The sequence below is a fragment of the Lactuca virosa genome, chromosome 7, assembly GCF_052849685.1.
Source record: "Lactuca virosa cultivar CGN04683 chromosome 7, Lactuca_virosa_CGN04683_v6, whole genome shotgun sequence".
NCBI classification, from domain to species: Eukaryota; Viridiplantae; Streptophyta; class Magnoliopsida; order Asterales; family Asteraceae; genus Lactuca; species Lactuca virosa.
The window spans coordinates 152,580,189-152,605,624 of record NC_136432.1 but is presented as its reverse complement, the minus strand read 5'-3'; the positions used below and the strand labels follow the sequence as shown (position 1 = coordinate 152,605,624).

The window sequence follows — 25,436 nt, the reverse complement described above, 5'->3', positions numbered from 1 at the left end:
ATTGCATAGCATAGGAGAGTTCATTTCGCGTTTAATAAAGAAAATATTGAATTTTATGAAATCATACTCTATTGCTTTTTTTTACAAGGAAAACGGCTTCTTTCTCAAATAAAACTCTTATGAACTCACCAACTTAATTGTTGACGCTTTTTCAAACTACTTGTATTCTCAGGAATTCAGTGAAACAGGAAATCAACCGCTTTTGAGGATGGGACGTTAAATCGTCAAACATTTCATTTTTGTCATCATAAGTGTAATTGATTGGAAACATGTAAACACATACTATTGTATAACTTTTTCAATTATATTTATGATGGTTGTATTTACTTTGGGCACTATTATACTCGTTGTTGTGATACTATACATGAAGTCCTCCACCCCCGGACGTTTCCGCCATCCTTGGTTTGGGGGTGTGACAGATTTGATTCCATACACTTGAAGTAATCTTGTTCCAAGTGTATGATGATTATTGTATGCCTATAATACATCTAGAGATGACTTTGTATTGCTCAAATATTGGTGAATAGTGGATTTGAAGCGGTTCTAGTAATCCCGTGGTTTTTACTCTCGTTTTGAGGGTTTTCCACGCTAAAATTTTGGTGTCTTTATTGGTTGATTATTCATTGTTTTGGGCTGATTACATTGATCATATAACTTGCATTGGGGTTGTTTTGTTGCAAGTGAAAATAGGTTCATTCAAGACGGGAAAAATTTAGTAAAATGAAATTTATTCCGCATTGCTATTTACCGTTATAGCTGTGTTTTTCCCATCACATTGTTGTTTCTTGGTAAAAGGCTTTTTTTTAAGGGAAATTCGATTAAGTTGTTAATATTGTTGTTTGGGATAAGTTCTGATTTTGAAAGAAATTAAAAATAGGTAATTATGTTGGTGAACAAGAAAGGAATAATATCAATAATGGGTAAGCAATTCTTTTGTATGTATTAAATTGGCCACTAGCAACTATTAGCACCATATCAGTACTATACCAGTAGAAAATTTTTAGATTATAAGAATGTGACCTATAGCGAGTTTCCCCAACTTCTTTCCCTGCCAACTAGGCAATCGACATGGCGTCTACGTGGCCAATAAGATGATATAGACATGATGATTTGCTCCTATGATCTTCACTTTATGAGGTTATTAATATCTACGAATTTTCATTATTCCTATCATTATATACACCCATACATTTAATTTTATAATACCAACTTGTTCTCCAAGCTACCTTTATTTTTTACAGTTTTGGTCAAAGTTTCATTTTTTATTACATTGACCCAACTTTTAAATTTTTATTATGAATTTGGTCACCATCTTACTTTTACATTTTACAGTTTTGACGAAACTTTTAAATTTATTACGAATTTGGTTCAAACTTTTTTTGAAAACTTTCTCCAACTTTTTTAACAATGTCTTTTGTATGTTTTCTAAAACTTATTTCTTTTAGAAAATACAATTTTACAACTTATTTTTACATTTTTTAAACTTTAAACCTAAATTTTCGGTAGCAACACACAAGATATGCATCCCCTAGTTTGTACATAAAAAAGAATGATTTCCACTAAATTCCTGCTTATGCCTCTGTGCTAAAAGGTCATTATAACGCTATATTGTACATTGTGAAGATGGTAAAGAAATATTAAAAAAGAAATAGAAGTAAATACGGGTTTCTTAATACTTCACGAGAACTTGACAACACAGGCTGTAGAGCTCCTTTCGATTGTTTCTAAATCCTTCCTGACCTCTGTTTCCTTCTTTAGACCTCCTACCTGAGTCTTAGACCAACAAATATTCATCCTCTCCAAAACAGTTGCATACTTCAAAACACGTTTGAGAAAACATATTTCTGAATCAGTAGCATGAAAGTTCTTAAAAGTCACAATCTTGAGGCAATTCGACATGCATATAGGTATTAATAACCAGATTCTATCTTCCTCACCAAGGTCCAAGCACTGTTTGAATCCCTGTATTAAAATAAATAAATAATACGTTAATATCATGATCGTTGACGTGATGTTTTGATTTTGAGTACAAAATGAGTAAAATCTACCTTGGAGAGATCAAGAGATTGTAGAATTGGACAAAAGTAAAGCAAATCCATCAGTGCTCTGAAAGTATAATAATTCTCAATTTCCTTGGTCAACACTAAATGGATCAAATTTGGGAAAACCGGAAAATGGAGTGCCATGTTGTCTGTATATATAAGAGACTTCACGTGGAAAAGAAAACACACAAACACAAAAGTCAGTATGCATGGCAGGATTCACGTGAATTATTATTATATATAAGCCATTTAATATGTAAAACTCGGCTTTAGTAATTCTATATTTTCGACTGAATAAACTTGATACAAAAGGTTGTTTCCTGCAAAATGTAAGGACACAAGGACCATTTCTGTAATTTTAATATTACACAGGGACCATTTACGTAATTTTGTTTTACAATATTACACAGGGGCCATTTCTGTATTTCTAGTATTACCCAGGGACCATTTATGTAATGTTAATATAACACAGGGACCATTTCTGTAACATTTACGTTTCCTGCTATTTCACAGGGACTAGTTCTGTAATTAACTAATTTTATCTATTTCATGCAAAATGTAAGGATACAGGGACCATTTCTGTAATGTTACTATTACACAGGGACCATTTCTGTGAATTTTACATTTCCTGCTATTACACAGGGATCATTTCTGTAATTTAATCTATATCATGCAAAATGTAGACCATTTATGTAACTTTTCAATTACACAGGGACCAATGTAACTCCGCAAATTAAAAGCATAGGGACCATTTCTGTAAAAAAATTCTATTTCATGCAAAATGTAAGGACACAAGGACTATTTCTCTAATTTTATTATTACACAGGGACCATTTCCATAATTTTTATTCTCTAAATGAGAAACACAGAGACCATTTCTGTAATTTTATCCATTGCATGCAAAATGTAAGGAACGTAGGAAATATTTCTGTAGACTGTAGTTTTAGTATTACATAGGGACCATTTTCGAAAATTTGCTAATTTAAAACACAGGGACTGTTCCTGTAATTTTTATCTGATTAATGCAAAAGCCAAAATGTAAAGACACAGGGACCATTTCTGTAGTTTTACTATTACACAGTAATTCTGGAAATTAAAAACACAGGGACCATTTCTGTAATTTTTGCATTAACTGCAAAATATAAGGATATAGCATAATTAGATTGTGAATTACCTCCATAGTGCAATTAGATAATCTCAAAGACATGACATTTTGTAGCTGTTTCAGTAGCTCAACAGCTCGACACGCAACTTCCTTTTCCCATATAGGAGGAGGAGAAACGTGAATGCAAGCTTTGACCAGATACGATGTATTATTCAATAAAATCTCATTCGATAGATATCCCGTGTATTCAAAATTTGTAAGATTTTCTGCATCAATCTTGATCTTACACCCACCAAAATCATCAAGTGGACCAAACAATGACTTGTCATTTATCATCAAGCTTTTTAAGGAGGGATTGGAAATCACAATGTTCTCCAAATACATCCACATGCAATCTGATAAAACCAAATTTTTTAAAACTGGACAACTTGAGATAAGCTTTTCTGCATAATCATCATCCAGGAACTCGTAAATAGATAGGTGCAAGGTTTTCAGGGAAGGAAGAGAAATGTGAAACGGGAGTTCAAGCCAATGCATCTGTATATTCAGGATCTCCAATGATCTGCTGTTAAACATACACGAAGGAATCACAAATGGATCTACTTCCATTAGACAAAGATCAAGCTCCTGAACATTGTGCATGATTGCATAAGAAATCCATGAATGTATTTGAGATGCATCACAGAAAACACAACATGATAGAGAAAACTTTATTATATCTGATGAATCCCGTGACCGAAGCACTCCTTCCACGAAGTTCTTGAAGGAAGTCACCTCAGGACACAACAAGTCATCATCAAAATAAATGTTGGGGATTGAAGTCCAGAGGTTCTTCCATCTTGTAGATAATATGGATGTCTTTACAACTTCTTGGGTGTGCATAAACGAGAGAATGTGATGAAGAATACAATCTGGTAGATTGCTGATATAATCAACCATTTCGTCTACATGTTCAACTTGCTCATGGCCTTTGTGTTCACTCATAGTTAGCCTCTTTGATTTCATAACCACAGCCTATGGACAAAATGTCAAGTTTCAGCTTCTTCAAAATCAAGTAAACTGAAAACAGAAACAAAAAACAGTTTAATTGGATGATAATGACTTTAAAACACAGGGAGCAAGCTGAGCCATAAGCCATATATCCATAACCTTACAGTGTCAAATCAGGAATTTTTGGGTCCCAAAACTGATATAAACAACCTTCAATTTACTGCAAATGAAATGATGCAGGGTAATCTTTGAGTTATGCCCTAATGATAAGCTTCAATTCATGGATGGTGATTATGATTCCTAGATACATCTATCCGTTTGACCACAGATTGCAAATCAGCAATGAAGGTACATAACATACCATATTTTGTTAACCTAAACTGATATCTCTAATATAATATAAATAAATACAAACCCTAGCATTATTGTCAGGGTAAAGCTCATTGAAATGCTATACAGCTTGGTAGTTCTTTGATTCACTCCTCCGAATATTACTAACATTCTAACAACATTAAATGACTAATTAACAGGAACACTTAAAATAAAAGTTACGAACTCGTCGATTAAGCAAGTAAGCATGATAACCAAAACTCAACTTCCATATAAATAAAGGGGGGAATTGCTTGATTTCCTGAAGAATGCGTTGTCCTTGTATAAAGATCAACACATTCGTACAACTAGCATATAAACATATACGGAGAGAAGTAGAGAAAAATGGCGGACTTTTGAGAGGAGATTTGAGATTGCCTGATGTGTTGTGCGAGACTCTTTTATCGACCAGTGACAAGAGTTTACCGGCGGTGTGCAGGAGATTGGAATGGCGGTTGAGAATTAAAGTTGAGGGTGATTGAGTTTAAGGTATTATGGTGTGTTTAGGAGTACTTTTCGGAAAAGCCTTAACTTATAGCTTTTTAAAAAGACTAAACTTCGATAATTTTCACTTTGGTCCAAAAATATTTGGACTAGCACGAGTGGTTCAAAACTTTCATTTTGTTGCGTCTTTGGTCCAATCTGTTTTGATTTTTTTCAAAATGACGATTTTCTTTTTTTTCTTATTTGTTTTTCTGACTTTCAGATTAAAAAAAAACAGAAAATAAAAATAAAAACATCTCTCTCCTGATTTTCAGATTAAAAAAACAAAAAAATAAAAATAAAATTCTCTCTCTCGGAACACAATCCAAAACACACCATAATTCAAAAGTTCTTCAAAAAAAAAAAAAATACACACTTACAAAACAAACAAACTCATAAATCTGAAACATTTCTAGAACTAAATTTGTAATCGATTTGTTGGTATGGGATAGATCAAGAAACATGAATATGAAATCGATTTGTCTTCAAAATTATTTCTGGAACTAAAAAAACCCATAAAATGAATATGAAATCGTATGTTCTTCAAAATTATTTCTAGAATTAAAAAACCCAGAAAACAAATCTGTAATCGATTTGTGTGTATGGGATAGATCAAGAAACGTCACCCATTTGACAGGATCCACAGGACAACATTTGGTTTCTCCCTTGAAATCTGATTGTAAGAAAGATCAGTAACCTTAATAGAAAACCCAATCAACTTCAACCCGCCATTAAAATCGATTTACAGCCAAATCGAGCTCGTTGTAAAGGTGGAAACAATGGAAAAACAGCGATTAGATCTCGGCTACATGAAGAACTCGAACTCTTCATCAACACCGCTGGAAACCCTAGTTGCGCCGCCTGTCCAAACCATAACGCCGCCATCTGATGAGAATAGTCTCCATGAAACCCTAGCCGCCATGAACATCCCAAATTTGTGTTTGAGGGAGTAGCAGATGAAGAAGCACGGTTCGTCGGTAGATTTGAATCAGATGCACGAGAAGATGACTTCAATGAAATTATTATTAAAGTTGCCCTGATAACTCTAGTACCAGAGAAGATGACTTCAATGGAGAGAAGCTTTGAAACAGGTGATCTAGTGACTAAAGCTGCATATTTACGAGAGAGAGAAAGAGAGAGAGATAACTTTATTTTTATTTTTATTCTTTTGTTTTTTTAATCTGAAAATCGGGAGAGAGAGAGAAAGAGAGAGATTTTATTTTTATTTTCTAATTTTTTTTAATCAGAAAAACAAAGAAGAAAAAAGAGAAAATCATACTAACAGGGGTAAATCCGTCATTTTGAAAAAAAATCAGAACATATTGAACCAAAGACGCAACAAAATGAAAGTTTTCGACCACTGGTGCTAGTCCAAACTTTTTTAGACCAAAATGATAATTTTCGACAAACCATAGGGACCATTTGTGCAGTTTAGTCTTTTAAAAAAGAGTTGTTAAAAAAATATTTCGGTTGATTTTTGTTGTAGAAAAACTAAAAAGTCCTATAAAGCTGGTTGTGAAAAATGTTTAGTTTTTTTAAAAATAAGTTTTTGAAAAATATTTAGGTTAGCTTTCGCGGTGGAAAATACTAGAAAGTGTATAGGCTGTTTGTAAAAAATGTTTGACTTAACTTTTTAGGGTTAAAATGACCAAAAAGCCAATAAACCCATTTTGAACTCCCCTATTTTTCCTATCCAAAAAAAGTCGTTTGAAAGTTCTTTTGAACAACCAAAATATCTTTTTAATTTATTTGCTTTTTGAAAAGTCAATAAATTAATAAGTCAATTTGAAAAGCACTCTCAAACACCCACTATTTCCCCTCTATTTTTATCTCTCTTGCTTTTTATTTTTACACATTTGCACTTTGGTCCCATAATTTCAGAAATCTATGCATCGCCTCTGCTATCACATATGACTAAATCCACAAATATTTTAGAGTAAACTATATTTATTTTCTTATTGCTTTATATTATATCATTTTTCTTGCAATATAGATTGTATCGATCTTTTGTGTTTAAATCCCCATTTATTACATTTTTGTATGTTTATATGGTTTGCCATAACCAATTTGTCATATATTTATGAAAATGACCATAAAAAACTAATCAAATTATGAATGATAAGGGTCATGGAGTTGTATATGAATAAATCCATAAATATTTAAAGGTGAGTTATATTTAATTTGTTCTTCTTTTGTATTATATTATTTTCTTGCACTATAAATTTCTTTTGATTTTTGCCCTTAAATCCTCATTTATTTTTTCCTCATCGAAATGGCCATTTGAATTAAATTATTGAATGGTCTATTTGTCAAATTTAGCAAGGGATAATGAATTGTGATGATAAACAAGTTTTGCAATTGAATATATCTAGACAATTTTTTTTTGATACTATTCAACAATAAACTTACATAAAATGATTAAAAAATATCATTATGATCAATAACTAAAGTTTTCCTGGTTTTCGCTACCCAATAAACTTGTGAGAGCAAAAAGCTTTTGCAATTATCCAGATTTACTAAATTTCAATTAAACATATGGTTAATACTAAATTTGGTCAATAGACAATATCATGTCTCTAAAATATACTATTTTGCATACGCATTACCCCGAGAGGTAAACAACAATGAAATTTGTCCTGAATTGGTCCATATGACTTGCTATAATCAATTTTGGTTTATGTAATTTTAACTTAAATTTTAGTTTTTGTCACAAATTTAGGCAAAAGTTTTTTTACAAGATTTCCCCGAATTTGTAACAAAGCGAAGTTGTAAAAAAATTCTAAAAAGATTTGGATAAAAAATTATAAAAAATGTAAATTTGCAAAAAAAAACAAGGTTGTAAAAATAATTTTCTAAAAATGATATTGTAAAAAAGACTAAGTATATATATATATATATATATATATATATATATATATATATATATATATATATATATATATATATATATATATATATATATATATATATATATATATATATATATATATATATATATATATATATATATATATATATATATATGGTGAGGTTCGATACAGAACCATGATTAACCAAGGAACCAATCTTGAGCGTCGGAAATCATAACGATAAACGGCCAAGGAAATAGATGTATACTTTTACATTGGACGCGCACACACCGGATTATACCAAAAAATCCACCCTTTATAAAAAAATCCACCACTTTTTTTCGTTTAAAATTTTTTTAGGCCATGTTTTTTATCGAAAAAAAAAACCGAATATACCGTTGTTCACGATTTTTCGTCCTCTTTCCATAGAGATCCATGATGATATATAAAAAACGAACTTTTTTTTTCGAAAAAAACTCACTTCATTTTCTTTGATGAAAAAAGTTAAGGTTTATTTTTTTATAGAAAAAAATTTAATAAATATATCAAAATTCATATTTTTTTTTTACTTTTTAAACATAGATTCATATTCAAGTTAAAAAAAACGATATTTCAGTTTAGATTCACATTATAAACCTGTTCAGATTCATATTGTAAACTTATTCAGATTCACATTATGAACCTCCTCAGATTCACAGTGTGCATAATAATAAGTCAGATTCACAGTGTGAATCTGAACTGATCGGAACTTTTTCACATTGTGAATGTTAAAATTTGAAATATTTACAGTTTAGATTCATAGTGTGAATCTACACTGATCGATGTTTTTTTTTTAACCTTCTCAGATTCACAGTGTGTATAATAGTAATTCAGATTCACAATGTGAATCTGAACTGTTCGAGATTTTTCATATTGTGAATGTTAAAAATTGAAATATTTACAGTTTAGATTCACAGTGTGAATCTACATTGTTCGAGGTTTTTTTTTAATCGGTGTTGATGTTTATTAATAGAGTACAAAAAATTAATATTTTTGGTATAATTAGTTTTTTTTATAAAAGTAAACTTAAATATTGAAAAAACTAAAAAAATTAAGTGAGTTTTTTTCGAAAAAAAAGAGTTCGTTTTTTATATATCATCATGGATCTCTATGGAAAGAGGACGAAAAATCGTGAACAACGGTATATTCGGTATTTTTTTTTTCGATAAAAACTTAGCCTAAAAAAAATTTTAAATTAAAAAAAGGAAGTGAGTTTTGTTATAATTCGGTACATGTGCGTCCATTATAAAAATTTACAACCCTTCCTTTTGTCGTTGATCGCTTTAAATTCCGACGTTTTGGATTGGTTCCTTGGTTCCTTGATTAATAATGGTTCTCTATTGAACTTTTCCATATATATATATATATATATATATATATATATATATATATATATATATATATATATATATATATATAAAAGCAGCAAAAAAAACTTGGGTGAAATTTGTAAAAGAAATTAGGCTAAATTTGTAACAAAGAATAAACTTGAATAAATAAATAAATAAATAACCTAATACATGTTGTGTACCTACTATAGCGTGTCACATTGACCTATTTTCCCCATATTTGGTAACTTATTATTATAATAAAGTGTGTAAATTATTTTTTTAACCATTTTACATAAGTTTGTCGATCAAATATATACAAAAAATAAAAATAACTAAATGTGTATAATTGCAAAATTTTGTTAACTTTAAAAGTCTATTGGTCGCATGAAGAAAGAAAAAACTTTAATTGTTGGTGATAATTAAGGTCACTTCTCTCACTTTATATAAAATTATCAGTCTAATATGATTATATATATATAATTGTAAAACATTATCCCTCTTATTCCCTATCTCTAACTTATAAAAATAGCCATTGGCTTGAAGCCTCTCCAAATTGATCGCATCTTCTTTTCTAGTAATTGATTTAAGTTTCAGTCATTAACAATTTGATTGACTCCCTCTCTTTATTTCCACTAGTATATATACTTTTGCGTCATTTTAACATAAGTATACTTTAAGAACTTCATTCAAATATCATAAAAAAAAGTGCACTTACAACCCAAATGCAATGATGTTATAAGCTAGAACAACATCAAATCTAGACATAACATCAAGTATGATCAACCGTAGATTCACTAATCCAATAATTAGCATCCAAAATCCTGAAATACAAAAAAGAGAACTGAGGTAAGTACGGGTTTCTTGAGATTTCATGAGAACTTGATGACACAAGCCATAGAGCTCCTTTCAATCTTTTCCAATTCCTTCCTCGCCTTTGTTTTCCTCTTCAGATCCCGTAGATAAGTCTCAGACCAACGGATATCCATCCTCTCCAAAGCACACGCAGTCTTCAAAATGTTAAGATTTATGGAGTCTTGAACAAATTGACAAGTTCCTAAGAGTTCAAGGGCCATAAATGTAACTTGGAAAATATTAAACAATTCAATTGTTTAATATTGAATGGAGGTACGGCAAATAAATTGTTTATTATTGGACGCATTTTTTGCATGGTCGGTAATGGACGGCCGCAATATTATATTCACAATATGTGAATTGAAGGAAAATTTTGGACGTCAATTTGTGTAAACAAAAGAAAGTACGGCTCTCTCTCCTATATATATATATATATATATATATATATATATATATATATATATATATATATATATATATATGTGCGATGTAACCCTTTGTATGTGTGCATCAAATATAACTTGTAGAGTTATAAATTGTAATCTTATTGAATTAATAAGAAAATCTAGTTGCAGCCCGTGGACGTAGGATTTACACCGAATCCGAACCACGTAAAATCCTTGTGTTCCTTCTTGCTTTATTTCCTTCGTGTGTTTGTGTGTGTGATAGTGTTTCCGCTGCATGTACCCGGTCTGATTCCTATCAACTGGTATCAGAGCCTGGTTAGCAAGGTTTGGAGGGTACGATCGTTTTTTTTTTATCACGCACGAGTGTACCTGATTTGTCTCTTGTTTGTCATAATGGCTGAAGACAAGGTTGTAATCGAAAAGTTCAACGGTTCTGATTTTAGCTGGTGGAAAATGCAATTAGAAGCATTGCTATGTCAGAAAGACTTGGACATGGTACTCAGAGACAAACCGGAGAAAATGGAAAAAACTTTTGAAGATGCGTGGAACTCAAAGGACAAGAAAGCCAAGGCGGTTATTACATTGTCATTGACGAAGAGCGTTGCTTTCAACATCATGAATGAAACCACGGCGCGTGGTATGATGGAGGCTCTGTCAAATATGTATGAGAAACCATCGGCGGCTAACAAGGTGTTCTTGATGAAGGAGTTGTTCACTACAAGGATGAATGAGGAAGGCTCAGTTACGGTTCACATTAATAATATAAATTCAATTCTGTCCAGATTATCATCTGTGGGAATTAAATTTGATAATGAGACTCAAGCTTCGCTGCTACTAGCTTCTCTACCTGATAGCTGGTCCGGAACAGTTACTGCTGTTACGAGTTCCGTGGGGACCAGTGGTATGACTTTTGAAGGGGTTAGAGATTTGGTTCTAGGCGAGGATATCAGACGCAAGAATCAAGGTGAATCTTCCTCTTCTGATTTATTAAATGTCGGAAGAGGTAGAGGGAATAGCAGGAGCAGTGGGAGTCGGGGAAAAAGTTCTTCTAGAACTTTGAAGAATGTGAAATGTTGGAACTGTCAAGAAGTGGGACATGTTAAGAGTCAATGTCCAAAGAAAGAATTGAACATTGCTGATGCTGAGAATTTTTCTGGGGATGATGCATTGATACTCAGTATGGAAAGTTCTGTAGACTCTTGGGTCATGGATTCAGGGGCTTCGTTTCACGCCATGGACAACGGGGAAACGATGGTGAATTTGAAAGAAGGAGATTTTGGAAAGGTACGTTTGGCAAATGACGAGATGCTTCAGGTAACGGGCATGGGAGATATTGATTTGGTTACTTCATTAGGAACTACATGGAGCCTGAAGGATGTCAGGGTGATTCCGGAGCTGAAGAAGAAATTGATTTCTGTTGGTCAGCTGGATAAACAAGGACTGGAAGTAAGGTTTGGTAGTGGTAAATGGAGGGTGGTCAATGGTGATCTGGTGATTGCTCGTGGTATGAAGTGTGGGTCATTGTATATGGTTGAGGTACCTGCTGAGGGAAGTATGACCGTCCCTGTTAAGCAAGACAAAATCTGGTTCGCTAAATCTACGGCTAAGAGAGTTCATTTTGCAAACATGAATTCTGGAGCCAAGGGGATGTTAGCTGAACGAGTCGGAAAGTCTAAACCAGTCAGGAGATTCTGTGACAGTGGGAGCACGGGGCGTGTTCCGGGTACAGTTACAAAGAGTCGTTGGGTTTTGAAGACTAAGACTGAAAATTTCTCTCCTGTTGGATGTTTGCTATGTTTGGAGAGTGTTAGTGGTCCTCAGTGTATCTCTGGATCCGGTGGAGTGTCCAAACCGGTTGAGATAGAGGATGAGTCGGTGGTGGGATTAGCCACGGCTGAGTTGGAGCTAGTGGGAGCTTCAACTGGCCCTTCTAGTAATTGATGATGAGGGGCGGCTGCAACTAGAGAAATCAGACTAAGTTTTAGCTTGTTCATTGGAACTGGAAGCCTAAAAGGACTTGGTTGTTTTTTAAGATTACTGGAGTAATTGAGAGTTGAATGGCGGAGAAAAGCTAAAGTTGTTCAAGCCTTCAAGTGGGAGATTGTTAAGATTTATGGAGTCTTGAACAAATTGACAAGTTCCTAAGAGTTCAAGGGCCATAAATGTAACTTGAAAAATATTAAACAATTCAATTGTTTAATATTGAATGGAGGTACGGCAAATAAATTGTTTATTATTGGACGCATTTTTTGCATGGTCGGTAATGAACGGCTGCAATATTATATTCACAATATGTGAATTGAAGGAAAATTTTGGACGACAATTTGTGTAAACAAAAGAAAGTACGGCTCTCTCTCCTATATATATATGTGCGATGTAACCCTTTGTATGTATGCATCAAATATAACTTGTAGAGTTATAAATTGTAATCTTATTGAGTTAATAAGAAAATCTAGTTGCAGCCCGTGGACGTAGGATTTACACCGAATCTGAACCACGTAAAATCCTTGTGTTCCTTCTTGCTTTATTTCCTTCGTGTGTTTGTGTGTGTGATAGTGTTTCCGCTGCATGTACCCGGTCCGATTCCTATCACAAAACACATTTCAGGAAACATATTTCTGATTTATAACCATGAAAATTCTTCAAACTCACTGTCTTGAGGCAATTCTCTATGCATATAGGTTTCGAATACCAAATATAATGGTTCTCACCAAGGTGCATGAAGCGCTTGAATCCCTATACAACATTTTTAGAAAACATTACATTATATCATATAATCATGATGTTTCGATTTTGAGAATAGAGTAATTCACCTCAGAGAAACAAATAGATTGTAGAACTGGACAGAAGGAAAGCAATCCCATCAATTCTGTAAAAGTATCATTCTCGATTTCCATAGTCATCATTAAATGGGTCAAATTTGGGAACACCACAGAACAGACACTTGCTACAAATGAAAGAGTCTTCCCATGGGAAGGAAAAATCGCAAACATAAAAGTCAGTGTATCAAGGTTCGTTCAAAGAGGAGAGTTTTATTGTATAGTATATTCAATTTAACATGTAGAGTAGCTTGCAAATTACCTCAATAGTGTAATAATCAGATAACCTCAAAGACACGACATATTTTAGTCGTTTGAGTAGATCAATAGCTCGACCTGCGACTTCGAGTTCGTTTCCCCTCCCACGGGGATTCAGAATCTCAATGAATGATTTTTCCAGAGACGATGTATTATTCAAGATAATCTTGTTTGATAGAAATCCGATATATTCAAAATATGTAAGATTTGCTGCATCAATCTTGATCTTACAGCCACTAGTTGGATCATTGACTACCACAAAGGATGACTGATCACATATGGTCAATCTCTTTAAGGTGGAATTAGAAATTGCAATGTTCTTCAAGTTCCTTAACCAGATCCTGAATAATACCAATTCTTCTAGAACTCGACACCCTGAGAAAAGCTTTTCTGTAAAATCATCATTTGGGAATCGAACAAAGAACAGGTGCAAGGTTTTCAGGCATAGAAAAGAAACGTCAGATGGGAGTTCAATAACACAATCCATTCTTATTTTCAGGCTAACCAATGATGTGCTATTAAACATAGACTGAGGAATCACAGATGGATCCTCTGCAAAGAGAAACAGATCAAGCTCCTGAACATTTTGCATGATTGCATGAGAAATCCATGAACGTATTTTAAATGCATCACGGAAAACATGACATGATAGACGGAACTTCTCCATATTGGATGCATCACGTAATCGTAATACTCTTTCTACAAAGTTCACAAAGGAAGTCACATCAAGCAGACGCAATGCATCAACCTCTTTACCCCTTAACCTTTCATCATCAAAATCAATGTTGGGTACAGAAGCCCAGAGGTTCTTCCATCTTGTAGATAATATGGACGTCTTCACAACTTCTTTTGTGGGCATAAATGACAAAATGTGATCAAGAATACAATCAGGTAGATTGCTGATAACATCGACCACATCACTTATTTCCTCAACTTCATGTTGTTGATGGCCTCTGTGTTCACTCCTGGTTAGCCGGCCTCTTCAATTTCCTAAACACGGCCTATATTCAAAACATCAGGTTTAGGTTCTTTAAAATCAACTAAACTGAAAACATTCAAGAATGAAGCAATTTAACTAGAGCATAAAGGCTTTATAACACAGGCAGCAAGCTTAGCCATAGGCCATATCCATTACCTTAAACCAGGAACATTTCATCACTTAAATGGTCAAATTAGGCACTTTTAGGACCCAAAATCGATATTTACCTTCAATCCAAAGCAAATGAGCTAATGAAGAGTAGACTTTTGAGTTATGCCATAGTGATAATTCGTGGATGACAGCTATAATTCATAGTCTCATAGATACTACTGAAATTTCTATGTTGATCATCCTTGTGGCTACATATTGTAAATCAGTGCAGAAGAATGTGTATGGCATATTGACAATTTGACATACATAACATAAACACTAGAATTATTATGCAAAATAACTTGATAGTTCTTTTTATTTGATTCACTTCTGCTAAAATAACTGGAGAGACTAAATAGAAACTGAACAGTAAAAAAGACGCTATGGACTAAGTCGATCCATGTACGATAGATGAACTATATTCAGAATCCATATAAATAAACAACAAGGACATGATTGATTACTAAAGAATACGTTTCCTCATATAAGATATTCATAACTGATCTTACATTAATAAACTTTTAAAATATTATATTTGTCCAAATTTTTTATATTTATAAATTGACTATAATACCCTTATAAAACTATTATCAACTATAGTTGCACAAAGAACTAATAAAACTATTAGTTTCGACTATAATACCCTTATAAAACTATTATCAACTATAGTTGCACAAAGAACTAATAAAACTATTAGTTTCTTCACAATTCCATGTTTATTTAGGGGTGTTTGACAAAAAAACTTATTGTTTATTACCTTATAACTTATTAGTTTATAAGTTAATTAGTAAGTATGAGGTAACTTATGAAAAAATGACTTATTAGACGTTCCTCGCCGGAATAAGATATTTTTCATCCAAACACTTTTTTAACTTATAGCGGTGTAGAACCTCTAATAAGCTTGCTAATAAGTTGTTTTAACAAGCTTAGTCAAATACCTCCTTAACAATACAGTGACTTTAAGAGAAAGATAGAGAATTGGAATGAAGTGCAAGGTGGAGCAAACGAGGAACAGAGCATATGTCTGCAGAGAAGGTTAAACAAGCTTTTAGTGTTTTTCTTAAAATTTGAAAGTTGTAAAATATAAGAAGGGTATTATGGGTATTCCAGAAAAAATATAATGATAATGATTTTAAATTATAACAAATAATAATAATAATGTATAAAATATTTAAAAAATAAATAAATAAGATATAGGGAAATATAATATTTTGGAAACTTATGTACCATATATATGATATTTAGATATTACATAAGGCATATACGATATTTTGCTATTTATTTAGGGTATATATGGAATTTTCCCTAATTTATATATATACACCCTTACAAGCTACAAATTTTGTCCCTAAATTCCCGAGATTAATGTGACACACCCTTTCTCGTATATAAATCCCCAAATAGTTTAGGCCAAGGGGTGTATCTAATGTGAAACATTCCCTCACTTTTGCTCTACCAACTCATTGCCATGTCATATTTTCCTCCTCGCCAACCAAGAAGAGGAGATGTCCAAAGACTACTTGCCTTGAACTCCGTCCCTTTATCCTCCAAACTTCATTTTCTCCATGCCCGTTCTACGTGCAATTCACGCACCCCTCCTCACCAACAAGAAATAATCACCTCTAATCCCCCTCACTTGCCTCACTTTTTCTAATATTCAAATATGTATAAATAATATATCAATATTATACTTTATTTATAAAGAGATAAAAAAAACATGAATTTCAATATATTATTTTAATAATAAAAAAAGTAAAATAAAATTAAAATAAAATAAAAACGCATGATGAAATCATCTCCTGCGGGTGTTCACCGCACCACATCTCACCCACAAGGTGTGGTATTTGCAAGGAGTCACCACACCACCTCTCACCCACAAGGAGTGGTGTTCCCCTCACCTCCCACTGCCATATCAATCCACTACATGGTGCAGTGGAGGTATAGCCTTCCGCCTCTAAGTTAAATTTAGAATAAATCATAAAATCGTCTATGAGATTTTGTTCAATCTACATAACTTGTTCCAATTCAAAAAATTTAACTTGGATAATCCTGTAGAGTTTAATTTATTATATTATTTGATTTTTACTGGTAACATTTATAAAATAATTATTTTATTCTCAGAAACAGGATCGGATGAGGACTCATTTTTTGGTGAGAACTCGTGAGGATATCTTAAAAAAATTTAAAAAATTTAAAAAAAAAATACAAATCATGAAATCGAGCATAGTACTATATCGGAGAGAAAAAAATTGGAAAAAAATTATTGGATCATTAAAATTGAAGCATCGATCATTTTTATGATCCATGATTCACTTTTTATGATCCATGATTCAATTTTAATGATCCAACTTTTTTTTTCTCTCCGATGTAATATGCTCGATTTTATGATTTATATTTTTTTTTCAACTTTTTAAAAGTACCCTCACGAGTCCTCACCAAAAAAAAGTCATCACCGGAACCGGACCCTATATATATATATATATATATATATATATATATATATATATATATATATATATATATAGAGAGAGAGAGAGAGAGAGAGAGAGAGTTCAATTGAGAAAAAAAATGTTGAGTATAAGGAAATGAATATAGGTCACTCATTTCGAATCTGCCGCTTAATTGCTCCAGCGTACCAGACCGACTCGGCCGACTGAACAGATCATATTCATATATGAATACGTATATTCATATATAAATACGTATATTCGTGTATGAATAAGTATAACGGAAGTGATTATTCATATACATATGGCGACGATGGGTGGTGGTGGAGGTGGCGGTTGGTGGTGGTGGTGGTGGTTGGTAGCGGAGGAAGGTGGTGTATTCATATATGAATACACATATATTTATATTCATATATGAATATTACTCAACCTCCGTCGGCCCGGTATGCTGGAACATTTTGCAGTAAAAATAAATGATTGGCTGAGAATGATTCGTCATTCTCAAGTTTTTTTATTTTCTCAATTGAACTTATATATATATATATATATATATATATATATATATATATATATATATATATATATATATATATATATATATATATATATATATATATATATATATATAGGTTTAGGTTCTATGGAAAACAAAAAACCCCAAAAATCATAAAAATGCATAAAAAAAATACTTAGAGATCACAAAACTTTTTTTTGAAATTTTTTATGAAAAAATCGCAGCTTTTATTAGAAAATCGCTGAAATTTTTTTTGAAAAAAAAACAATTTTTTTTATTATAAAAAAAATTGATTTTTTTTCAGCGATTTTATTAATAAAAGTTGAGATTTTTTCATAAAAAAATTCAAAAAAAAGTTTTGTGATCTCTAAGTATTTTTTTTATGCATTTTTATGATTTTTAGGTTTTTTTTGTTTTCTAAATAACACTTCCCTATATATATATATGGTTTGGTTAATTTGTATTATTGGTATGTAATTTTATTTTAACTTGGACAGTCGGCATGATATGTTTTTGTTCTGTGGTTGGTACCTGACCAACATAAAAAGACTATTTTGTTTGTAATATTTTTTTAAAAACTCGGGCAGTCCCACCTTTTATCCCTTGCCCCAATTATTTCCCATCCAGACCGCCCTTTCTCTCCCTTGTCGACAAATTTTTCGTATTTGGCCGGGCGGACCTCCTCTCACCGACGATAGATTCAGCGAGAACAGACGGTTCAAAAACGTTTTTGGCGTTAGTCATCGGGGGATTCGGTAGGTGGAAGTGATGATGATTTGGGTTCGGGATGAGCATGGGTCAAAACCAAGGTTCTAAAAAGCTCGCCACGGCTCCGCCATGACACGCCATGGCTCCAAGGCTTGTGCATGCCGCCGAGCTTTACCAAAACGTCGCCTTAACTCATATATGTGTATAAAATAGAATAATAACTGAAAATACATATAAAAATATTAATTATATACAAATTTGCCGCCTTAAGTGACGCCTTACAAACGACGTGGCTCGCCAAGGCTCGGAAAAACTTGAGGCTTGACATTGCCGCCAAGTCACGCCTTACGTTATTTAGAACCTTGGTCAAAACACAACCGGTACCGACCCAAGAATCTTGAGGAATGTGTGAAAACACAATATCATACTGAACCATCATCATTTCCACAAAAGTGAAAGGATATTGAGAGAGACAAAATTGTATTACTAACTGCATATTTTCATTCCTTTCCCTTAATTTTTTTATGTATTCTGGAACATGAAAATACAGTCTATGTTTTCATTTTCCTCTCTTTTATCTCCTTGTTTTTCTTTATTTAACTCTGGAAAAACAGAGCAATTACCATCAATATAAGATACTGTCTTTGGATAGCGTATGCTAACAATTCATTCATCACATTTATGAAAGCGGCCATTGGGCAATCAAATTGTTGAATAATAATGGCCACAGACTCGGATTTGGGTATTTGCACATTAGTAAGTAGGATGACAGAATATTGAGAATTGATATTTAGCATACTAATAATAATAGCAACAAATACAGTATATCACGACATTTATATACTATGACAGAACATAACATTCTAACCGAACATCTTTACATAATAACGAACCAAACACAATCATTTCGACAAGCACAAGTAGGTTTAGGTTTTCAAAATATAATAGTACAAAAGATATATCATCAAATCCATCTTCAAGATCCGAATCAAAATTTCTGCAGTCTTTCCTATCTAAATTCTTCCACCAATCATAGTACCTCAATGAAACCTCACATTGAAAAGATCATGATGGAATGAAAAAACCTCACAAACTTACCTAATATGTAACATAAGTGATGTAAAGGAAACATACATATGTAAATACTAAAAGGGAAACGGAAGTACACATGGTTCTCTTCGGATGTCATGAGAACTTGATGACACAAGCTGTAGAGCTCCTTTTCATTGTTTCTATTTCAACCCTCGCCTCTATTCTCTTCTTTATATCTGGTCGTGGAGTCTTTGACCACCAGATGTCCATCCTCTCCAAAACACATGCATGCTTTAAAACACATTTGAGGAAACCTATTTCTGAGTTATTCGCATGAAAGTTCTTGAAGGTCAATGTCTTGAGGCAATTGGAGATGCATTTAGGTATCAATGACCAAATTGAATAGTTCACACCAAGGTACCTGTCGCGCATGAATCCCTATACACCATTTTTAGAAAACCTTGTGTTAATATCATGATCATTGGGATGATGTATTAACTTTTTGAGAATTGAGTAACTCACCTCAGAGAAACAAATAGACTGTAGAACTGGACAGAAGGAAAGCAAATCCATCAATACTCTAAATGTATGCTTCCCGATTTTCATACTCAATATTAAATGGCTCAGATTTGGAAACACCGGAAAACGGAACAGGTTGTTATCTGCAAATACAAGAGACTGCACACAAAATTCAGTGTGGGAGGATTGTGCAAAGATGTGAGTTCTTATATATTCCATTTAAGATGTAAAAATTAGGTTGCCAATTACCTCCAAAGTACGCCTGGATAACTTCAAAGAAACAACATATTGTAGTTGTTTGAGCAGACCAATAACTCGACACGTGACTTCTTTTTGCCACTCGGGAGGAATGTAAACGCATGCGTTGACCAGGGATGATGTATTACTCAAGATAATCTCGTTTGATAGAAATCCGATATATTCAAAATATGTAAGATTTGCTGCATCAATTTTGATCTTACAGACACTAGTAGGATCATACAATGGCTTTTGAAAGTGTAGAATATCCTCCTGAAAGTGTAGAATATCTTCTATGGTCAAGCTCTTTAAGGTGGAATTGGAAATGACAAAGTTCATCCAGTTATGTGATAAAACCAACTCCTCTAGAACTGGACAGCCTAACAGGAGCTTTTCTGCATGATCATCATCCGGGAACACAACAGAAAGTAGGTGCAGGGTTTTCAGACATGGAAAAGAAATGCAAGATGGGAGTTCAGTAACATAATAATTTGATCTTATTTTCAGGCTGACCAATGATGTTCTATCAAGAATAGACCAAGGAATCATAGATGGATCCTCTCGAAAGAGAGACAAATCAAGCTCCTGAACATTGTGCATGATTGCATCAGAAATCCATGAATGTATTTGAGAATTTTGTATTTGAGATTCTTCATAGCTACTAAAACATATTAGACGGAACTTTATAATATTCGATACACCCCGTAATCGGAGGACTCTTTCTATAAAGTTCTTGAAGGAAGTAACATCAGGCTGACGACGATCATGAACCTTTCTATCACAAAAGAATAGATCACCAAAATCGATGTCGGAGACAGAACAAAACAATAAATCATCAAAATCGATGTTGGGGCCGGAAGCCCAGAGGTTCTTCCATCTTGTTGATAATATGGATGTCTTTACAACTTCTTTGGTTGGCATAAATGATAGGATATGGTGAACAATACAGTCAGGTAGATTGCTGATATAATCGACCATATCACCTATATGTTCAATTTCATGTTGCTCATCGCCTCTGTGTTCACCCATGGTTAGCCTCTTTGATTTCCTACTCACTGTGTAAAGGCAAAAAGTCAAGTTTTAGCTTCTTCAAAATCAACTAAACTAAAAGCATTCACGAGAAACAATATAACTTTATCCTGACATATGACACACACATCAAAGAGTATTTTTTTGAGCTGTGCCCTAATGATATACGCCTAAACCCTAGACATGAATGCTAAAAAACGATATATCTTGATTGTTAAGAGAAATACGATAAACAGAATTCAGCTTCCATATAAATAAATGAGGACACGATTTGTTTCTGCATATAAGATGTTTATAACTGATACTGTAAGACATTCGCAGAGACTTGCATATAAAGACATAGAGAGAAGAATAGAGAGAGAGAAAGAGAGATGCTGACTTTTTGATTCTCCGTTCGTGACTCTTTATCGACGAATGGCCGAGAGTTTTACCGGAAATTGGCGTGTTGAGAGTGCGAGTGAGTTGTGAGTTCGAAGGAAGGAAGGAAGAAGGGGCGCGCTTTCTTTCCCTCTCTCTTGCCCAATTTTTTAGAATAATTTACTCTTTTGTCTTTTATCTTATATGATTTTGACAAAGTCACAAAGACCGTCCTTCTAGTTTACAAAGGAAACCACATATGGTCTTTTTGAAATTTTTGTTACAACGGTAGTTCATATGGTAAAAAATCATTTGCTTTAGACTATGTTAGAAATCACAATCCGGTAGGGGTGGCAATTGATGACACGACACGACAAAAATACACGACATGAAACGAAATTGGGACGGAACTGAAATTTGAATTCGTGTTCGTGTCGTGTTCGTATCAAGTGTAAAAAACAGGATGTCGTGTTCGTTTTCAAAATTAGACACGAAATTGACACGATTGAGCATTTTTTTGTTGTGTTTGTCGTGTTATGTATGATTAAATATTAATTAAATAAACTAATTGTTATCCTATATTATCTTTGTCGTGTCGTGTCGTTTTTTAATTGGTTCGTTTTTATGTTACTTAAAAGAAACACGATATCGTGTCGTGTCGTTTGCATGTTACTCAAAACATTGTCGTGTCATGTCGTGTCAGACAAAAACACGACACGATGACCCGATTTGTCACCCCTACAATCCGGTTGTGTGTACTCTAAATAAAAAAGAAAAAGAAAAATATATAAGTATATGAACTGGTTGCGATTTGAGTTATTCACAACCCAACCAACTATTGAAATATTACTTTTTTTTCTTTCATTAATATATACAACAAATAATATCCACCAAACTTAATATTTTATTATTTATTAACAAAATTATTTGAACAAAAATATACATTATTTAACGGTTTTAAATATATATTTTAAATATATCAGTACTATATTTTGTTTGTAGAAAATTAATAAACAAAGGTATTGGTATATTTTTATATAGTTTTTGTAATAAATATAATGTATAATATTATGTTTTTATAGTTTAAAAGAAAAAAAATAAAAGAACATAATACATGTGTCACTTTCCAAGTCAATCGGCTATGACGTTGGGCGTGAGACTATGTTTATTGAAAACAATCATAAGGGTATTACTTTTTCTTTCATTTATATCTACAACAAATACTATCCACCAAACTCAGTATTTTATTATTTATTAAAAAAATTATTTAAAGCAAAATATACATTGTTTAACAGTTTTAAATATACATTTTAAATATATCAATACCATATTTTGTTTGTAGAGAATTAATAAACAAAAATATTTGTATATTTTTTATAATTTTTGTAATAAATATTATGCTTTTAAAGTTTAAAAGAAAAAATTAAAAGAACATAATACATGTGGCACTTTCCATCTCAGTCGGTTGTGACGTTGGACGTCAGACTATGTTTATTGAAAACAATCATAACACTTCGACGTGTATAAAATAAAAGCCATTTTAATGCAACCAATACCTAAAAAAGCGGATGAGAAGATGAAGATCAATCCATGACCGATCCACTTGATCTTGGTTTTAAATTTTAATGAATATGTATTAAATAATATGTTTATTAAAAAATTGTAAAAAAATTTATCAAAATTCTTCTTAAAACTATCCTTATGGTTTGGTCCATAGGTTTGTGTAACTTCCGAAGGATAAAAAGTTTATTTTATCAGAGATTAACAGTCAAGAAAACAAAACGACACAATAGATTAATGGATTATCAAATATATCTATGATCTATTCTAAATATAACTGTTTGTTGTATAAAGGGGTGTTTTGCATTAACCTTAGGAATTAAGGGACGAAATCTGTAACCTGTAAGGGTGTATATGTATATAATTAAAGAAGAGGGAAATAAAACCACTCCAATTTCTCCCTCAAATATATGACCGATTTCTCCCTCAAAGGCTCAAACTCGATCACACTCTCAAGATTTTAGCGGCGACGCCAATGGCAATTTAACTCTTCCTCATTCTTCAATAAATAGTCTCAAACGAGAGGATCTACGATTCCGTTAATCTACAGTACATCAACAATATCAAATATTCGCTCAAAGTCAGCTATTTCTCTTCAATAAATAGTAAGATCAATTTTGAAGATCTTATTTGAGTAAAAAAGCATTCTTTAGTAAATGCATCCTCTCCTCTTTTATTTATACTGTATTAAGCTGAAGGTTGTTTTTCGTACTTATCACATGAAGCCACTGAGTTCATTCATGTTATTTGGTTATTTTGATTTAGTCTCTCCAGTTATTATAAAAGAAGTAATCAAAGAACTATCAAGCTATTTAGCATATCAATTAGTTTTACCGGATCAACAATTCTAGGGTTTGTATTATGTATGTCATACACCTTCTGCACCGATTTACTATAAGGATGATCAATATATACGATTCCATTCTATCTAGGATTTATAATTGCCATCCATAAATTAGAACAAATCAAAGACTGCTCTTCGTTAGTTCATTCGCGTTAAATTGAAAGTAATTTATATCGATTTTGAGTCCTAAAATGGATAGTATGACCGTTTAAGTGATGAAATGCTGAAAAGCCTTGATGATCTGGTTAAATTGTTTTTTTGAATGTTTTCAGTTTAGTTGATTTTGAAGGAAGCTAAACTTGACTTTTTTGCATGTAGGCTGTGTGTGGGAAATCAAAGAGGCTGGCCATGAGTGAACACAGAGGCCACAAGCAACATGATATTGATTTCAGCAATCTACCTGATTGTATTCTTGATCAGATTCTGTCTTTTATGCCCACAAAAGATGCTGTAAAGACATCTATATTATCTACAAGATGGAAGAACCTCTGGGTTTCTGTTCCCAATATTGATTTTGATGATGCATTGTTGTGTGCTAGAGAGGTTGATGGTTGGCGTAGGCCTCATGTGACTTCCTTTGTGAACTTTGTAGAAAGAGTTCTACGATTATGCAATCCATCGAAGATGGAGAAGTTTCGTCTATCATGTGGTGTTTTCCGTGATGCATTTCAAATACGTTCATGGATTTCTCATGCAATCATGCACAATGTTCAGGAGCTTGATCTGTCTCTCTTTGCAAAGGATCCATCTATGATTCCTCGGTCTGTGTTTCATAACACATCATTGGTTAGCCTTAAAATAAGAATGGATTGTGCTATTCAACTCCCATCACATGTTTCTTTTCCATGCCTGAAAGCCTTGCAATTGTCATGTGTTCAGTTCCTGCACGATGATTTTACAGAAACGTTTCTCTCAGGCTGCCCAGTTCTTGAAAAATTGGTATTATTCAATAACAGCTTTAAATCGAACATTACAATTTCAAGTTCCTCCTTAAAGAGCTTGACCGTACGTGATCTGTCACGGTTTGGGGAAATCGATGATCTTAGTGGCTGTAAGATCAAGATTGGTGCAGAAAATCTTATTTATTTTGAATATATCGGATATCTATCCAACCAGATTATGTTTAGTGATACATCATCTCTGGACATATCATTCATTAATATTCCGACTCACAATGAGAGGCTACAAAAAGTTGCAAACCGAGCTATTTCTACTTAAACAACTACAATATGTCGTGACTTTGAGGTTATCTAATCTTACCTTGCAGGTAATTTACAATCTAATCTACATATTAAATGGAATATATAGAAACTCGACTCTTTGTGCCAACATTGATAAACTAACTTTGTGTTTTGCGTGGTTTCTTTCCCATGCAAAGTCTCTTTTATTTGCAGATAATATCAGTTTTCCCGTGTTCTCGAATTTGACCGATTTAATGCTGACTACGGAAATCGGGATGAATCATACATTTAGAGTACTGATGGGTTTGCTTTCCGCTTGTCCAGTTCTACAATCTA

The 25,436-nt window shown here is 32.9% G+C and overlaps 3 protein-coding genes across 5 annotated transcripts; 1 reads left to right on the top strand and 2 right to left on the bottom strand.

Annotated features, from left to right (window-relative positions):
• Positions 1 to 1,553: 1,553 nt before the first annotated feature.
• Positions 1,554 to 5,083, bottom strand: LOC145123750 (F-box/LRR-repeat protein At3g59190-like). Of its 3 annotated transcripts, none has more exons than XM_079058964.1 (4): positions 4,860 to 5,083; positions 3,216 to 4,205; positions 2,049 to 2,207; positions 1,554 to 1,962 (listed from the first exon to the last, which is right to left on the bottom strand). In XM_079058964.1, the coding sequence occupies exons 2-4, from the start codon at positions 4,149 to 4,151 to the stop codon at positions 1,678 to 1,680; spliced, it is 1,380 nt and encodes a 459-aa protein (XP_078915090.1). In that variant the 5' UTR covers positions 4,152 to 4,205; positions 4,860 to 5,083; the 3' UTR covers positions 1,554 to 1,677. The 3 variants fall into 3 exon arrangements, with proteins under 3 accessions (XP_078915090.1, XP_078915089.1, XP_078915091.1); XM_079058963.1 differs by having other exon boundaries at positions 4,884 to 5,083; XM_079058965.1 differs by having other exon boundaries at positions 3,216 to 4,160; positions 4,932 to 5,083.
• A 14,163-nt stretch (positions 5,084 to 19,246) lies between these two features.
• On the bottom strand, positions 19,247 to 21,661 carry LOC145125164 (F-box/LRR-repeat protein At3g58900-like). Its single transcript, XM_079060658.1, has 4 exons — positions 21,538 to 21,661; positions 20,142 to 21,184; positions 19,896 to 20,051; positions 19,247 to 19,811 (listed from the first exon to the last, which is right to left on the bottom strand). Coding segments are annotated over exons 1-4 (1,485 nt in total). The 5' UTR covers positions 21,539 to 21,661; the 3' UTR covers positions 19,247 to 19,526.
• Positions 21,662 to 24,267: 2,606 nt separating this feature from the next.
• Positions 24,268 to 25,137, top strand: LOC145127237 (F-box/LRR-repeat protein At3g58900-like). The gene has a single exon (XM_079062462.1). The coding sequence runs from the start codon at positions 24,268 to 24,270 to the stop codon at positions 25,135 to 25,137; it is 870 nt and encodes a 289-aa protein (XP_078918588.1).
• The last annotated feature ends 299 nt before the right edge of the window (positions 25,138 to 25,436 follow it).

What these genes read in the sequence shown, in the direction of transcription:
- LOC145125164 (XM_079060658.1), bottom strand. An exon ending in TATCCAGGCGTACTTTGGAG is followed by an intron (nt 20,052 to 20,141) that starts GTAATTGGCAAC and finishes TTTTGTGTGCAG; the next exon opens with TCTCTTGTATTTGCAGATAA. An exon ending in AGTCTATTTGTTTCTCTGAG is followed by an intron (nt 19,812 to 19,895) that starts GTGAGTTACTCA and finishes AATGGTGTATAG; the next exon opens with GGATTCATGCGCGACAGGTA.
- LOC145123750 (XM_079058964.1), bottom strand. Translation starts at nt 4,151, where the DNA reads ATGAAATCAAAGAGGCTAACTATGAGTGAACACAAAGGCCATGAGCAA. An exon ending in TATCTAATTGCACTATGGAG is followed by an intron (nt 2,208 to 3,215) that starts GTAATTCACAAT and finishes TTCCACGTGAAG; the next exon opens with TCTCTTATATATACAGACAA. An exon ending in AATCTCTTGATCTCTCCAAG is followed by an intron (nt 1,963 to 2,048) that starts GTAGATTTTACT and finishes ATTTTAATACAG; the next exon opens with GGATTCAAACAGTGCTTGGA.
- LOC145127237 (XM_079062462.1), top strand. Translation starts at nt 24,268, where the DNA reads ATGAGTGAACACAGAGGCCACAAGCAACATGATATTGATTTCAGCAAT.